At 41.6% G+C, this 18,375-nt stretch overlaps 1 protein-coding gene across 1 annotated transcript in view; it reads left to right on the top strand.

The window, feature by feature from the left end:
- The window catches only part of F13A1 (coagulation factor XIII A chain), a 183,987-nt gene extending 170,323 nt beyond the window's left edge, over positions 1-13,664 (top strand). The window contains exon 15 of the mRNA XM_030817263.1: positions 11,979-13,664. Within this exon, the coding sequence (XP_030673123.1) occupies positions 11,979-12,132 (154 nt within the window). The 3' untranslated portion in view covers positions 12,133-13,664. The remainder of the gene's footprint in view (positions 1-11,978) is intronic.
- The last annotated feature ends 4,711 nt before the right edge of the window (positions 13,665-18,375 follow it).

Raw genomic sequence — 18,375 nt, 5'->3', positions numbered from 1 at the left:
GCATGGAGTAAAACTGGGTTTGGTTTGACCAGCACTTTCATCATTTAATCCTTAAAGACACCCTATGATGTAAATACTGCTATTATCTCCCTTCTGTAGCTGAGGAATTTGAGGCTTTGAGAGGTTGACTGCTTGAGTCTTCACTTACACAGTTTATGAAAATGAGCCAAGATTCAGACTCAGGCTGGTGAATTCCAGAACCCGAGTTTGAACTACTTTGCTGTACTACCTACTCATGTATGGACTCTTCTCATCTTTATTGAGCTCCTACCACGTGTCAGATATTATGCTGAGAGACACCCCCTTTTCATGGGTGCTTTGTCTCCAGCCTCACCTCACAGATTTTACCATCCCAATCAGTGTCTACAACTGTTGGATTCAGGTTTTTTTTTCAGTTGAGCCTAAAGAGTTCTAGATGGTTCCCCATTCAGGGGACCAAAGACAACCCCAGGTTCTATAATGATATGAATGAAACTCAGCCTCTTCCACACACAGCCCCCTTCAAATTGTGCTTGACAGGTCTCAGTTTCTGTGACTTCTACTAACAAAGAGTGTGACTCAACAAGATAACCCATTCCATGGTCAGGTAGCTCTAATAGTAAGGAAACATGTTTTTCTACCATTTGATCCTGCCAATGATCCTAATTCTGCCATCTGGACTGACAGAAAATAAGGCCCGTCTCTCTTCCATCTGATGGTTTGCAAATGTTTGCAAACAGCTGTCTCATCTTCCCTGAATCTCTTCTACCTGGGGACAAATATCTGTCCTGACTTTATTTCAATCTCGTCTAACGTAGTTTCAGCTCTCTCTCTCTCCCACACATTCCAATTTGTCACTACGCCTCTTAAAGTGTGACACCCAGAATGGATCCCAATCTTTGAGGTTTATTACTTTCATTTCTACCACAAATAAGTCCTTGTCAGCATCAATCAATCTAGCACATTTCCTGTGGAGTGACCTTCTAAGGCATAGAAAGGGAGGAAGAGGACTTTGGAAACTGCCTCATGACCAGATATGTTAAGAATTTTCCCCACACCCTTTATGGAAGCGACCCCACTCTGGAATCTGTGGGATAAATGCAAGGCCTCACTTATACCCTCTGGGGCACCTTTATTGCCCATAAAGGGCTCTCCGCATTTCTTTCAAATTACAATGCTCATAGCTTCTGCATCTCATCATTTAAGAGATGCCTTATTATAGATGCAATAAATAACACAAAATAATCGGAGTGCTTTTGAAACAATGCAAGCACAAAACATAGCAACCTTCCTGTGCTAATAGGAAAGTTGCAGGAAAAAAAAGAAGTAAATTAGTAATCAACCCCAGCTAGATGGGGAGGTCAGCAGCCACACCCCTGCTTCCGTCAGAAACGACAGTCTCACTCACCCATTCTCGCACCTTCCCACTTGAATCAGATGCAAGAATCGTTCAGGCAAAGTGAAACACGTTTCCTCTTCCATACAGCCCCCTGCTGTATCCAATTTTTTCCTTCCCAGACAGTAACCCCACAAGCTTTATCTGAGTGTACTGGAACCTCCTCTGTCTTTACACCTTGGCTATGCCCCCAGAATTCCACCTTGGTCAACGCCAACACACGAAAAAAGACACTGTGTGTCTTAGACGAAAGATGAATTATCACACAGTGCAATGACCCACTATTTGGGAGGCCTCAGGCTCAGAATAGGTTAAATCTCCAGCTGGTTTGTTTATTGTTATTGTCTGACATCGGGGTGGAGCAAAGTGGAGTGAATCGGGAGAAAGGATGGATAAGGCCGGTCTCTTCACGGACACGGACATCCTGCCCACACACTGGCTTAAGGTACTATTAGTAGTTACTGCAACATGTAAGTCTAGGCAGACAAGTAGATAGACAGACGGCTAGCTGCTCTTAGTCAGTTTGAGCTGCTGTAACAGAAATGCCATGGACTGGGTGGCTTATACAACAAATATTTATATCTCACACTTCTGGAGCCTGGGAAGTCCGAGAACAAGGTGCCGACCAATTCAGTTCCTGATGAGGGCTCTCTTCCCAGCTTGCAGATGGCTGTCTTTTCACTGTGTCCTCACATGGGGCAGAGAGAGGGAGGGCAAGTTCTCAGTATCTCTTCTTTGAAGGGCACTAATCCCATCATGAGCCCCACCCACACGACCTATTCTAATTTAATTACCTCCCCAAAGCTCCATCGCTAAATGGTATCACACTGGAGTTTAGGTTTTAACAAATGAATTTGTGAGGAGCACAAACATTTAGTCCGAACAGTCCTCAATCTCTCAAGTTTTTTTTTTACTGACACATTGTAATTGTACATATTTATGTGGGGCAATTTGATGTTTCGATACATACATGTGTTGTATAATGATCGAATCAGAGTATTTAGTGTATCTATCACCCCATGCATTTATCATTTCTTTGTGGTGAGAACATTCAAAAGCCTGTCTTCTAGCTCTTTTGTAATATACAATACCTACGGTTAATCATAGTTACCTTATCATGCAATAGAACACCAGAACTTATTCCTCCTATTTAATTGTCACTTTGTTCTCATTGGCCAACCTCTTCCCATCTTCCTCCTCAGTCTCTGGTAACCATTGTTCTACTCTTTGCTTTTATGGTATCAACTTTAAAAAAAAAATGTTTTTTAGTGTCTAGATGTGAGTGAAATCATGTAGTATTTGTCTTTTCATGTCTGGTTTATGTCACTTACCATGATGCCCTTCCTGCAGGTCTAATTCAGGTTGTTACAAATGGCAGGATTTTATTCTTTTTTATGGCTGAAAAGTTATAGACACCCAGATTCAGGGTGGAATGTCTCTCAGGCAAGAGAAGCTTTATTTCTCAGAGACAGTCAAAAATTGGGCTAAAAATCATGACATAGAAAACATTTGTTATCTAAGATGGGCCTACAGCTTGGAGCAAGTGCTACTTTCTCTGTTTACTCCTCACTCCAGCACACACCTTCACAACCAAGACCTGAGCCAGTCCGTGCCCACTTCCATATGGTCAGATAATTAGAAACACACCACTGTGCCCTATGTTGCCAAGATCTGATCTAGGAGTGCCAGATCCATGTAACAACTTGGACACCTAGAAAGTGCAATTCCACAGAACCAAAATCCTTTGCAAGACTGTATTTCTTTCTAGAATACAGCTGTTAAATAGTTGGGGAATCACCACCCCCACTCATTTACCCACACCCTACCAGATGTGGTGTCTAGAAGGCAGGGGTTCTTGAGCCCAAAGCAGAGGGCCTGGAAGGTGAGGAGCTGGTAAACAGGGAACTGGAGCCAGGAACAAAGAAGGCGGTGCTGTGTCTCACCCCTCACTCGCCGTAAGCCAACTCTACTCTGAAATGGTTTATCTTCCTGCTCTTCCCCCACTGCATCCTGCCTGTCTCAGATGTGCAGAGGTTCCACCTCTACAGACTCTTAACTTTCTGCACCTGATGCTTCCAGAGCATCGGACAATTTATCTTCCAGATTTATTTTGCTCTTTAGAAAATGATCCAGTTCAATATGTTATTTCAAGAGAAAAATTCCCCCACTTTGTGATTTGGGCTTAAACTTTAAGTTTCTCAAATAGGACAGAAGCTAAGGGCTAGACGCACAGAGGACAAACCATGGGTCGTTGCAGTTTATTGTAATAATAATCTCATTTGCCTGCATGCATTCAAGATGATAAATGGCCGGTATCTCCTGATGGCTCAGCGCATTACTGAGAATCATTTATCACAACATCCATCCCCAGAAAATAGGATTACTCCAACATTGCTCCACTTACCAAAATGATTTTTTCTCTCTGTTATGAATTTATCTGTATGTAAAATAGCATGCATATGAATCTTCATGTATGAGTATCTTCATGTATGAGTTTTGTCATATGTACACATCATTATGCCAGATGGTTTTATGAGTAAGAGAAAATGATAAGAGGGGGCTAAATATTTAGCTTCTATTTGAGGTGGTTATCTACAGTACATGGTCTCAGGTCAGGTCCTTAACCAGGGCCACTGTTTCACAAAGTGCTTCTGATTGATCACTTGGGGAAACCAGAGGAGAGAGAATGAATGGATACAGGTAACAGGAGCACAGCTGTTGAGAAATAAATATCCCAAACTTATATTGGTATTGAATTGAGCACTGTGAATTGAGGACTGAGAATTTTCTCTCTGCATACAGGCAGGAGAAACTTCCCTAAATTATTTTGCAAAGAGTTCAATGAATCTTTGCAGGACACTCTTACTTCAAAAAGTTTCTTTCCTGCCTGAGAAATAAAACCTATGAAAAAGTAAGCACAATGGTCAGAAAAAGCCTTTTCTTCTTTTCTTTTTATTTCCGTAGGTTTTTGGGGAACAGATGGTGTTTGGTTGCATGAATAAGTTCTTTAGTGGTGGTTTCTGAGACATTTGGTCACCCATCACCTGAGCAGTATATACTGTACCCAGTTTGCAGTCTTTTATCCCTCCCACCTTTCCCGAGTCTTCAAAGACCATTGCATCATTTTTATGCCTTTGCATCCTCATAGCTTAGCTCCACCTTATGAGTGAGAACATAGAATGTTTGGTTTTCCATTCCTGAGTTACTTCACTTAGAATAATGGTCTCCTGGGGGAGGTGGAGCCAAGATGGCCGAATAGGAACAGCTCACGTCTACAGCTCCCAGCGTGAGTGACACAGAAGACGGGTGATTTCTGTATTTCCGTTTGAGGTACGGGGTTCATCTCACTAGGGAGTGCCAAACAGTGGGTGCAGGACAGTCGGTGCAGCACACAGTGCATAAGCTGGAGCAGAGCGAGGCATTGCCTCACTCGGTAAGGGCAAGGGGTCAGGGAGTTCCCTTTCCTAGTCAAAGAAAGGGGTAACAGACGGCACCTGCAAAATCAGGTCAGTCCCACCCTAATACTGCGCTTTTCCAACGGGCCTGGAAAACGGCACACCAGGAGATTGTGTCCCGCACCTGGCTCAGAGGGTCCTATGCCCATGGAGTCTCGCTGATTGCTAGCACAGCAGTCTGAGATCAAACTGCAAGGCGGCAGCGAGGCTAGGGGAGGGGTGCCCGCCATTGCCCAGGCCTGCTTAGGTAAACAAAGCAGCCAGAAAGCTGGAACTGGGTGGAGCCCACCACAGCTCAAGGAGGCCTGCCTGCCTGCCTTTGTAGGCTCCACCTCTGGGGGCAGGGCACAGACAAACAGTCAGCAGGAATCTCTGCAGACTTAAATGTCCCTGTCTGACAGCTTTGAAGAGAGTAGTGGTTCTCCCAGCAAGCAGCTGGAGATCTGAGAATGGACAGACTGCCTCCTAAAGTGGGTCCCTGACCCCTGAGCAGCCTAACTGGGAGGCAACCCCCAGTAGGGACAGACTGCCACCTCACTAGGCCAGGTACTCCTCTGAGACAAAACTTCCAGAGGAACTATCAGACAGCTGAATTTGTGGTCTCACAAAAATCTGCTGTTGTGCAACCATCGCTGCTGACACCCAGGCAAACAGGGTCTGGAGTGGACCTGTAGCAAACTCCAACAGACCTGCAGCTGAGGGTACTGTCTGGTTGAAGGAAAACTAACAAACAGGAAGGACATCAACACCAAAAACCCATCTGTACATCACCATCATCAAAGACCAAAAGTAGATAAAACCACAAAGATGGGGAAAAAACAGAGCAGAAAAACTGGAAACTCTAAAAAGCAGAGCACCTCTCCTCCTCCAAAGGAATGCAGTTCCTCACCAGCAACGGAACAAAGCTGGATGGAGAATGACTTTGATGAGTTGAGAGAAGAAGGCTTCAGACGATCAAACTACTCCCAGCTATGGGAGGAAATTCAAAACAATAGCAAAGAAGTTAAAAACCTTGAAAAAAAAATTAGATGAATGGATAACTAAAATAACCAATGGAGAGAAGGGCTTAAAGGAGCTGATGGAGCTGAAAGCCAAGTTTTGAGAACTATGCGAAGATTGCAGAAGCCTCGGTAGCCGATGCGATCAACCGGAAGAAAGGGTATCAGTGATGGAAGATGAAATGAAGTGAGAAGGGAAGTTTAGAGAAAAAAGAATGAAAAGAAACGAACAAAGCCTCCAAGAAATTTGGGACTATGTGAAAAGTCCAAATCTACGTCTGATTGGTGTACCTGAAAATAACGGGGAGAATGGAACCAAGTTGGAAAACACTCTGCAAGATATCATCCAAGAGAACTTCCCCAATCTAGCAAGGCAGGCCAACATTCAGATTCAGAAAATACAGAGAATGCCACAAAGATACTCCTCGAGAAGAGCAACTCCAAGACACATAATTGTCAGATTCATCAAAGTTGAAATGAAGAAAAAAATGTTAAAGGCAGCCAGAGAGAAAGGTCGGGTTACCCACAAAGGGAAGCCCATCAGACTAACAGCTCATCTCTCGGCAGAAACTCCACAAGCCAGAAGAGAGTGGGGGCCGATATTCAACATTCTTAAAAGAATTTTCAACCCAGAATTTCATATCCAGCCAAACTAAGCTTCATAAGTGAAGGAGAAATAAAATACAGACAAGCAAATGCTGAGTGATTTTGTCACCACCAGGCCTGCCCTAAAAGAGCTCCTGAAGGAAGCACTAAACATGGAAAGGAACAACCAGTACCAGACACTGCAAAAACATGCCAAATTGTAAAGACCATCGAGGCTAGGAAGAAACTGCATCAACTAACGAGCAAAATAACCAACTAACATCATAATGACAGGATCAAATTCACACATAACAATATTAACTTTAAATGTAAATGGGCTAAATGCTCCAATTAAAAGACACAGACTGGCAAACTGGATAAGGAGTCAAGACCCATCAGTGTGCTGTATTCAGGAAACCCATCTCACATGCAGAGACACACATAGACTCAAAATAAAGGGATGGAGGAAGATCTATCAAACAAATGGAAAACAAAAAAAAGGCAAGGGTTGCAATCCTAGTCTCTGATAAAATAGACTTTAAACCAACAAAGATCAAAGGAGACAAAGAAGGCCATTACATAATGATAAAGGGATCAATTCAAGAAGAAGAGCTAACTATCCTAAATATATATGCACCCAACACAGGAGCACCCAGATTCATAAAGCAAGTCCTGAGTGACCTACAAAGGGACTTAAACTCCCACACAATAATAATGGGAGATTTTAACACCCCCCTGTCAACATTAGACAGATCAATGAGACAGAAAGTTAACAAGGATATCCAGGAATTGAACTCAGCTCTGCACAAAGTGGACCTAATAGACATCTACAGAACTCTCCACCCCAAATCAACAGAATATACATTTTTTTCAGTACCACACCACACCTATTCCAAAATTGACCACATAGTTGGAAGTAAAGCTCTCCTCAGCAAATGTAAAAGAACAGAAATTATAACAAACTGTCTCTCAGATCACAGTGCAATCAAACTAGAACTCAGGATTAAGAAACTCACTCAAAACCACTCAACTACATGGAAACTGAACAACCTGCTCCTGAATGACTACTGGGTACATAATGAAATGAAAGCAGAAATAAAGATGTTCTTTGAAACCAACGAGAACAAAGACACAACATACCAGAATCTCTGGGACACATTCAAAGCAGTGTGTAGAGGGAAATTTATAGCACTAAATGCCCACAAGAGAAAGCAGGAAAGATCCAAAATTGACACCCTAACATCACAATTAAAAGAACTAGAAAAGCAAGAGCAAACACATTCAAAAGCTAGCAGAAGTCTAGAAATAACTAAAATCAGAGCAGAACTGAAGGAATTAGAGACACAAAAAACCCTTCAAAAAATTAAAATCCAGGAGCTGGTTTTTTGAAAAGATCAACAAAATTGATAGACCGCTAGCAAGACTAATAAAGAAGAAAAGAGAGAAAAATCAAATAGATGCAATAAAAAATGAAAAAGGGGATATCACCCCCAATCCCACAGAAATACAATCTACCATCAGAGAATACTACAAACATCTCTACGCAAATAAACTAGAAAATCTAGAAGAAATGGATAAATTCCTCGACAAATACACCCTCCCAAGACTAAACCAGGAAGAAGTTGAATCTCTGAATAGACAAATAACAGGCTCTGAAATTGTGGCAATAATCAATAGCTTACCAACCAAAAAGAGTCCAGAACCTGATGTTTTCACAGCCGAATTCTACCAGAGGTACAAGGAGGAACTGGTACCTTTCCTTCTGAAACTATTCCAATCTCCCTAACACATTTTATGAGGCCAGCATCATCCTGATACCAAAGCCTGGCAGAGACACAACCAAAAAAGAGAATTTTAGACCAATATCCTTGATGAACATTGATGCAAAAATCCTCAATAAAATACTGGCAAACCGAATCCAGCAGCACATCAAAAAGCTTATACACCATGATCAAGTGGGCTTCATCCCTGGGATGCAAGGCTGGTTCAACATACGCAAATCAATAAATGTAATCTAGCATATAAACAGAACCAAAGACAAAAACCACATGATTATCTCAATAGATGCAGAAAAGGCCTTTGACAAAATTCGACAACCTTCATGCTAAAAACTCTCAATAAATTAGGTATCGATGGGACATATCTCAAAATAATAAGAGCTATCTATGACAAGCCTACAGCCAATATCATACTGAATGGGCAAAAACTGGAAGCATTCCCTTTGAAAACTGGCACAAGACAGGGATGCCCTCTCTCACCACTCCTATTCAACATAGTGCTGGAAGTTCTGGCCAGGGCAATCAGGCAGGAGAAGGAAATAAAGGGTATTCAATTAGGAAAAGAGGAAGTCAAATTGTCCCTGTTTGCAGATGACATGATTGTATATCTAGAAAACCCCATTTTCTCAGCCCAAAATCTCCTTAAGCTGATTAGCAACTTCAGCAAAGTCTCAGGATACAAAATCAATATACAAAAATCACAAGCATTCTTCTACACCAATCACAGACAAACAGAGAGCCAAATCATGAGTGAACTCCCATTCACAATTGCTTCAAAGAGAATAAATTACCTAGGAATGCAACTTACAAGGGATGTGAAGGACCTCTTCAAGGAGAACTAGAAACCACTGCTCAATGAAATAAAAGAGGATACAAACAAATGGAAGAACATTCCATGCTCATGGGTTGGAAGAATCAATATCATGAAAATGGCCACACTGCCCAAGGTAATTTATAGATTCAATGCCATCCCCATCAAGCTACCAATGACTTTCTTCACAGAATTGGAAAAAACTAGTTTAAAGTTCATATGGAACCAGAAAAGAGCCCGCATTGCCAAGTCAATCCTAAGCCAAAAGAACAAAGCTGGAGGCATCATGCTACCTGACTTCAAACTATACTACAATGCTACAGTAACCAAAACAGCATGGTACTGGTACCACAACAGAGACATAGATCAATGGAACAGAACAGAGCCCTCAGAAATAATGTTGCATATCTACAACTATCTGATCTTTGACAAACCTGACAAAAAGAAGAAATGGGGAAAGGATTCCCTATTTAATAAATGGTGCTGTGAAAACTGGCTAGCCATATGTAGAAAGCTGAAACTGGATCCCTTCCTTACACCTTATACAAAAATTAATTCAAGATGCATTAAAGACTTACATGTTAGACCTAAAACCATAAAAACCCTAGAAGAAAACCTAGGCAATACCATTCAGGACATAGGCATGGGCAAGGACTTCATGTCTAAAACACCAAAAGCAATGGCAACAAAAGCCAAAATTGACAAATGGGATCTCATTAAACTAAAGAGCTCCTGCACAGCAAAAGAAACTACCATCAGAGTAAACAGGCAACCTACAGAATGGGAGAAAATTTTTGCAACCTACTCATCTGACAAAGGGCTAATATCCAGAATCTACAATGAACTCAAACAAATTTACAAGAAAAAAACAACCCCATGAAAAAGTGGGCAAAGGACATGAACAGACACTTCTCAAAAGAAGACATTTATGCAGCCAAAAAAACACATGAAAAAATGCTCATCATCACTGGCCATCAGAGAAATGCAAATCAAAACCACAGTGAGATACCATCTCACACCAGTTAGAATGGCCATCATTCAAAAGTCAGGAAACAACAGGTGCTGGAGAGGATGTGGAGAAATAGGAACACTTTTACACTGTTGGTGGGACTGTAAACTAGTTCAACCATTGTGGAAGTCAGTGTGGCGATTCCTCAGGGATCTAGAACTAGAAATACCATTTGACCCAGCCATCCCATTACTGGGTATATACCCAAAGGACTATAAATCATGCTGCTATAAAGACACATGCACACATATGTTTATTGTGGCACTATTCACAATAGCAAAGACTTGGAACCAACCCAAATGTCCAACAACGATAGACTGGATTAAGAAAATGTGGCACATATACACCATGGAATACTATGCAGCCATAAAAAATGATGAGTTCATGTCCTTTGTAGGGACATGGATGAAACTGGAAAACATCATTCTCAGTAAACTATCGCAAGGACAAAAAACCAAACACCACATGTTCTCACTCATAGGTGGGAATTGAACAATGAGCTCTCATGGACATAGGAAGGGGAACATCACACTCTGGGGACTGTTGTGGGGTTGGGGGAATGGGGAGGGACAGCATTAGGAGATATACCTAATGCTAAATGGCGATTTAATGGGTGCAGCAAACCAAAATGGCACATAGATACATATGTAACAAACCTGCATATTGTGCACATATACCCTAAAACCTAAAGTATAATAATAAAATAAAATAAAAATAATGGTTTCCAGTTTCATCTAGGTCACTGTGAATTCCATTGTTTCATTCCTTTTTATGGCTGAGTATTATTCCATGGTATATGCATACCACAATTTCTTTATTCACTAGTTGATGGGCATTTCGGCTGGTTCCATATTTTTGCAATTGCACATTGTGCTGCTATAAATATGTGTGTGCAAATACCTTAGAAAAATCCTTTTCTTATAGAACACATGGTGTACACTTTTATGAAATGCAGTGAAGAGTAGCAGAAAGAGTATGGATATGGGACTCAGAAAAACCCGGGTTCAAATTTCATCTCTGCCCCTTTACCAATTATGTGATCTCGAAAAAGGGACTTCACTGGTCACCTTCCATTTTTCTTGATCATAAAATCTACTGAATAGTATCTGCCTCAAAGAACTGTCATACATATAAAACCTGAATATAATCTCCCAAGGTTTATAGGGGAGGCTATATGTGAAGCACCCCAGAGAACACTAAATCTCACCAACCCTGATTAGCCTCAGTCTGCACTGATGTGGGCTTGTTCATGACACTCAGGAAGACTTCAGGGCAAAGGCTGGGAGGAAGAGAACACCATAACCATTAAAGGCTATGCCATTAGCCGGATACATCAGGGCATTGGCAACAAATGGTAGCAGAAAGTTGCATATGCGTAGGGGCCCAATTTGGTGGTTGAAATAGGAATTTGAATTACAGAACATGAAGATTCTCAAAGTCAAATGGCAGCAGGCAGGGCTACATTCCAGATGCTGAGCCTGGGAACAAGGTCTATCCCAAGGGAGTTGGCAAAAGCTAATTCGAGTGTCAGGGCCTCAGCAAAGGCAGCTGGGGGATTCACACAGGACTCTAATCCCAGGAGGAAACTAGTGGCAAAAACTGAGCTGAGGCGCAGAAGATCAGTCACATAGATAAGGCTACTATGGAGGGCTTGGGGACAAGCTAGAGTTCAGTTGATTAATGGTTGGATGGGACTCAGCCCAGCTCCTGATGGCCACTGGGAGGCCGGCGGATGCATCCCAGTGGAAGGAACCATGACTCAATAAGACTGTCAGTGACAGGTTCTGCAGAGCCTTATGTGGGGGCCTCATTTGGGGCGTAACTTGCTGAATCAGCCAGTGAGAGTCTTCAGTGTCCTAAGCACCAACTGAGAGAAAGCAAGTGACTTAGGCAAGAGTTTTCATTGCTTCCTGATCAAAGTGGAAAGCTGGATCTTCCAATCTCTCCTCTCTTTTCCATCCTTTCAGTGAAATCCGGCCCAATTCTACCGTGCAATGGGAAGAAGTGTGCCGGCCCTGGGTCTCTGGACGTCGGAAGCTGATAGCCAGCATGAGCAGTGACTCCCTGAGACATGTGTATGGTGAGCTGGACGTGCAGATTCAAAGACGACCTTCCATGTGAATGCACAGGAGGCTGAGATGAACCCTGGCATTTGGCCTCTTGTAGTCTTGGCTAAGGAAATTCTAACGCAAAAATAGCTCTTGCTTTGGCTTAGGTGTGAAGACCTAGACAGGACTGGAGAGGGCCCCAGAGTGGAGATCCCACATATTTCAAAAACATACTTTTCAAAACCCAGGCTATTCAGCAAGGAAGTTAGTTTTTAATCTCTCCACCTTCCAAAGAGTGCTAAGCATTAGCTTTAATTAAGCTCTAATTAAGCTCTCATAGCTCATAAGAGTAACAGTCATCATTTATCATCACAAATGGCTACATCTCCAAATATCAGTGGGCTCTCTTACCAGGGAGATTTGCTCAATACCTGGCCTCATTTAAAACAAGACTTCAGATTCCCCACTCAGCCTTTTGGAAAAATCGCACATGATTTGGGCTCTAGAATTCCAATCCCCTTTCTTAGGGTCAGGTTCTACCCTCCATGTCATAATATTTTTCCCAGGACTGGAGCACAACATAATTTTTATTTTTGGCAAAGCCAGGAAAAGGTCTTTCATTCTGCACCTGCAGCCAAGCAAATGCCTGCCAAATTTTAGATTTACCTTGTTAGAAGAGGTGGCCCCATATTAACAAACTGCATTTGTGGGAAACTTAATCACCTACAAGGAGATAAGAAAGCAGGTGCAACACTCAAGTCTATTGAATAATGTGGTTTTGTGGTGCATTTTATAGAATGTGTCACACTGTGGCCTGATCAGCAGGAGCCAATAGCCCTTACTTTAACCCTTTCTGGGATGCAATACTAGGAAGTAAAATGAGGAATTTATCTCTATAGTTAGTGATTATATTTCACCTATCTCTCAGGAATCATCTCCTTTGCAGAATGATGCAGGTTCAGGTCCCTTTTCAGAGATATAATAAGCCCAACAAGTTGGAGAAGCTGGCGGATCTAGTGACCAGATATATAGAAGGACTGCAGCTACTGATTCTCTCTTGTCCTTCCCATCACCCATGTTGAGACCTCAGCTTGGCACTCAGGTGCTGAAGGGTAATATGGACTCAGCCTTGCAAATAGCCAGTGCTAGTTCTGACCCAAGCACAGAGGATGCTGACATCATTTGTATTATGTTCCAAGGCTACTACAGACAAGGCTACCTGCTATTTATTTGCAAGGCTGATTTATGGTCAGATGTCTAGGGTGTGATTTAGGTCAGTAGACTGTGATTCTTAGCAAAAAATGAACCGTGATAAGGATACTGGGGGCAAAATCAGAATGGAATGCTCTGGTCTATATAACTACATTTCTAAGCCTTTGAGACTGTTCCTGAGCCTTCAGCACTAACCTATGAGGGTGAGCTGGTCCCCTCTATATATACATCATACTTTACTAAGTAATCTCGCAGCATTTGCCAAGTCTCCCAATACCCAATTTTAAAATGAAATGCATTTTGCTAGACAGTTAAACTGGCTTAACTTAGTACATTATTATTAATTACAATGTAATAGAAGCTTAAAATAAAGTTAAACTGATTATATTTGCATCTGTGCAGAAGTGAATGCTTTTAATTTTCAATATAACACACTACTAATCACAACTTCTTGAGAAACCATCTTTTCTCCACAGTAGACAACCCACCCTGGATAGGAAAACAAGCATTTATCCTCTAAAGAAAATGACTCTAACAGGTGTTAATGTCACAGTTTTCTTCACCTCTCTCTTTCTACATTTTATTAACTATATTCACTGAAGGATCAAGTTGCATATTAGTTCAAAAACCAGCTTCCAGAAACTATAAAATCTCTGTAGATATTTTCTCATAAATAATCTCATGAACCATTATCGTGAATCAGTGGATAGCCAGCATGGAGACCTAGCGTAATGAACACCTGTTATGTTCTTATGACAATCACATATAGGAGATCCTATATTCATGGCAGACATCACTGAACAATTGTAGTTCAGATAAGACTTCAGAATCTTTCTCAATTCCAGGTAGCAACTAGCAATTGATTTGAAACTGGTACCCAAGATGGAACCTGTTTGTCATGCTTACCCTTAGAGCCAGCCCATTCCCTCTGATAGCTGGGATTTCATACATATTAATACTATGGCTCTAAGAATTATAATTCAGCAGTGGTAACAAGCAATGTGTCTCAGGTAGCAGCAGGACTGTGAGTTCTAACTCTCCCTGAGTCTCTACCTGTGCTAGTCCTCAGTGTTTTTAAACAAATCCTTATTGGTGCTTGGAACTTCAAAGACAAAAGAGGGGAAACATAAGAAACATAAATATTTTTGTTTCTCCTGGGGGATATCTCAAACAACAACAACAACAAGTATAAGATGATAGACAGAGAGATAGATAGATAGAAGATAGATAGATATAGATTGATAGATGATAGATAGATGATAGATAGATAGATGATAGATTGTTTTGCAAATATTTCACCTCATCAGCCTTGTGACAGAAGTAAATATAACTATCTCCATAATTAAGAACCTAATTGAGCCTAGGAAGCCACGTATCATGGCAAATCAAGCTGGGGGTGGGAGTGAGCAGTGAAACAACTCTGGTTTCAGAATCACCATTTGATGTACACTGTTTAAATCTTTTGCTGCCTCCTCAGAGTTTTAAGAATGCTGGCTTAAGACCAACTTCAGGATTCTTTGAAGAGCTGCAGTAGAACAACAACTACAAATAGGTATAAATTTATGTTAGAAATGTCATGGGAAATGGAGTTTGTGCTAGACTCATTGGCAATCAAAAGTCACAAAATCCCAGGGGGAAAGTCACTGCTTATGAACATTCATCCAGTGTTATTACAAAGTTAATAGGCAGCTAACCCAACCATCAATTCATTCACCTTTTCTCCAATCCAGCCATCCCCCCACATCCAGACAACCATCTAGCCTTCCAAGCCATCTATCCATCCTTTTTTTCCAACTATCCACCCGTGCATACATCAGGTATCATTTTAGAGAACAGGGATTCAAAGATAAAAATTCCATGGTTCCTGCCCAGAAAGAGTTCATAAAGCAGAGGAGTAGCAAGATATTTAAACAGATAATCCACAACCAGATAATAGAGCTATTCCCAGGGTGCCATAGGAATAAAGACAAAAACATGTCTAAAGAAGCCTTCCTCAACATGCCCAGGAATCAAGGAGGAAAGGTTCAGATTGAATCTTGAAAAAAGAATAGGTAAGTTGGAGACCATTTAACAAAGAGGAGCTCGTGTAACAACATAGAGAGAAGATATGAACATGGCCCCCAGCCGGCTTGAGATGGAGAGATAGGAAGTATCCAGTGAGAAGAGGCGGGGCCAAAAACGCGGGAGTGGGTCAGAGTTGGAGCACTTCCCGAAATGAGAATTTGTTTCTTCTGGTCTGTATTGTAGAGCAGAACTAAGAGAGGCTGCTAGGAACAAACTAGATACAAAACTAAAAGTTATGGGTGGCTCAAGGAGTGACAGGGCCAAAAAAGTATGGGGCGGAATGCCCTAACTCAAGCCAGTGAAGAAGGTGTCAGAATGCGGGTGTGGCCACAGTTGGATTCAAGGATGGGAAATGAGACATACCAGGCTCAAGTGGATAAAGTGGGAGAGACAGCATGTAGCGACAGATAGCTGTCTATGTCAGAAGCTATAGAAGTGTAGACAGACAAGTTCCTAGAAGCTAAACTCCAGGCAGCCAAGTAAAATCACCACGAGCAGGGACGCTGAAGACCCAGAATCTTGCCCCTCAGGTCATGCTTATGTCTGTCTTTGAGGCAAAATTCTCTCCAAACCAGTACCCAAAAGAAATGAACTGCTTCTAGAGACATTCCTTCACACCTTAGGGCAAGTTCGTCCTGTTCTCACCACCCCAACCCATTCAGACTCAATTTTGCCTTCCCAAGCACCTTCCTTTCTACATAAGAATGAAACAAACAAAAAGCCTTTTAGTGTGTCTGTAAGAAATTACTTTGTTGAAACAAACAAATAAATGAGAAACAAAGTGCCTCAGTTGCATCGGGAAAAGGGACAGGGAAAGTGTGTTCACCTCAATTGCCAGGAATTATACACAGCATTTTCTAGCTCTAAAGACAATGACCATTTTTAAAAGATACTTGGTAAACTAGCTGTTGATACTACTCATGAACTCCCATTCATTTTCACACTAATCATTGTTCTAGGACTTACATAATTATCTAAGTAATGTTTCAGAAGTCCTGAAACTAACATAAGGGGTCCTAATGAGCATTTCCTATTAGTAAACAGTATGTACCTATAAACAAAGAGGATTCTTTCCTCTCTTTTCTGATTTGAGCAAGTTTAGACAGTGGGAAGGTACATTATGAAAAATATGTTACCACCAGATTTAGGATTTGTTATAAAGGTGGCAGATTTTAAATGACCATAAAATGATTGTCACTCTTTCCATTGAGAAATGGGACCCACATTCCTTATTCCCTCTCCTACCCTTGATTTTAGGTCGGCTTTGAAAGAATGTGATAAAAACAATGCTGCCAGTTCTCAGCTCCAAGCCTTGGAAAACTGGCAGTTTCCACTTATTGTCTCTTGAAATCCTCTTCGTAGAAGCCCTGAGCTTCTGCGTAAAGGCTCAAATACTCTGAGACTCCCATGCTGGAGAAGCCACGTGTATACACACTTCAACCCTGCTCTGAGCTCAGCCTTCCAGCGACCTCCGCCAAGGCACCAGACCTGATAAGGAGGCCATCCTGGGCTCTCCAGATCAGCCCACCCACCAGCTGAACAGCACCAAGTGACCTTGGTCAATGTCACTTAAGAATCACCCTGCCCAGCCTTGCCCAAATTCCTGTCCCACCAAATGACGAGATAGGATTAAATAGTTGGTTTTTAATATTTTATTGATACATAATATATGTACATGTTTATGGGGTTACATGCATAGAATGTATAATGATCAAGTCAGGAAGTTTAGGGTATCCATCACCATGAGCGTTCATCATTTTCATGTGATGGGAATATTTCAAGTCCCCACTTCAAGCTATTTTAAAATGTGCAATCCATTGTTGTTAACTGTTATTTTAAGCCACTAAGTTTGAGGTCACTGGTAATGCAGTAAAACATTACCAGAACACTAAGCTTAACGATCTCAGGAGAGAGAGGGAAATTTACTGGTTAATGCTATTTTTTGCTTCAAGGAAATAGTGTTTTTGAACGTTATCTGTTCTTTCTGAGGACTATGTACAGATATGCAGCATGTTGTCTCTCAGAAGCCTCCACATATGTCAGGAGGCCTAATGTGTGCTCCCAAGCATAATAATTTAAACATTGCCATTTCCTTTAACTTGTCCTGCTAAATTGTGGTTTTATGGGCCTTTCACCATCCTTATCTCCATCAAGATTTGGTTAGATGCCATTAGGAATAACTTGAAGATGAGAGAGCACAGTGATGAAAGATGACGTTTCTCTTTCACAAAAACCTAGGAAATGAGGCCTTCCTATGGAGAACCTTGAAGAGATACCAGATTCACTAGCAGTCCCATGAACCCAGACTACCTGCGAACTGAAGTACTCAGGAATGGCCAGTCTGGTCATAAGCTCCCATTCTATTTTTTTCTTCTTGGATATTTAAAAGTGTCTTGATGTGCACATAGATTTATACTGCTATAGCTCAAACTATGTGAAATAAAATAGAATAAAGTAATTTACTTTTATATTGGTTATACCTAAACCCAAAATTTGCAGCCCCTGGCATTAATAAACCTAATAATGGCTAGACTCATTGGCAATTACTGATAAAGTGTTTTTGATAAAGGCGAGTCAGAAACCAGCCATGGGTGTAGGAAGTCAGTTGCACTTTGGCATGACTGACAGCAGTGACCTGAGATCTGTCTTGCCTTCTAGCAATGTGTCCTCAGCCCTTACCGGAGGTCACAATGACCAGCCATTCTCCTGACCAGACTCTTTCCTACGAGGACAATTTATGCCACAGCTGGGACCCCACGTTTTTGTGTAAACCCTTTCATCAGAGCACTGCCCAAGACCCACGGAAGCCCCATGTCTAGGTGGTCTCCTGAGGTCCCTGGCAGAATACACTGGGAGTGCTTCTCTCTGGGAAATCTTCATCGTTCTTTCCCATCAATCGGTATGACACAGCCCTCAGAAAAGGGAAGGGCGTCTGATTTGCCATTCCATACCTTTTTCCTCAGAAGAAAGATTCCTAAACTTCATAGAGGATGTCCTTCTATTGTGAACCATAGCATTTCATGTGGTTTTTGAATGTCTT

This window comes from Nomascus leucogenys, chromosome 8, assembly GCF_006542625.1.
Source record: "Nomascus leucogenys isolate Asia chromosome 8, Asia_NLE_v1, whole genome shotgun sequence".
Classification (NCBI taxonomy): domain Eukaryota; kingdom Metazoa; phylum Chordata; class Mammalia; order Primates; family Hylobatidae; genus Nomascus; species Nomascus leucogenys.
The sequence above is the reverse complement of the archived record's forward strand: the minus strand, read 5'-3'. Positions and strand labels throughout refer to the sequence as shown.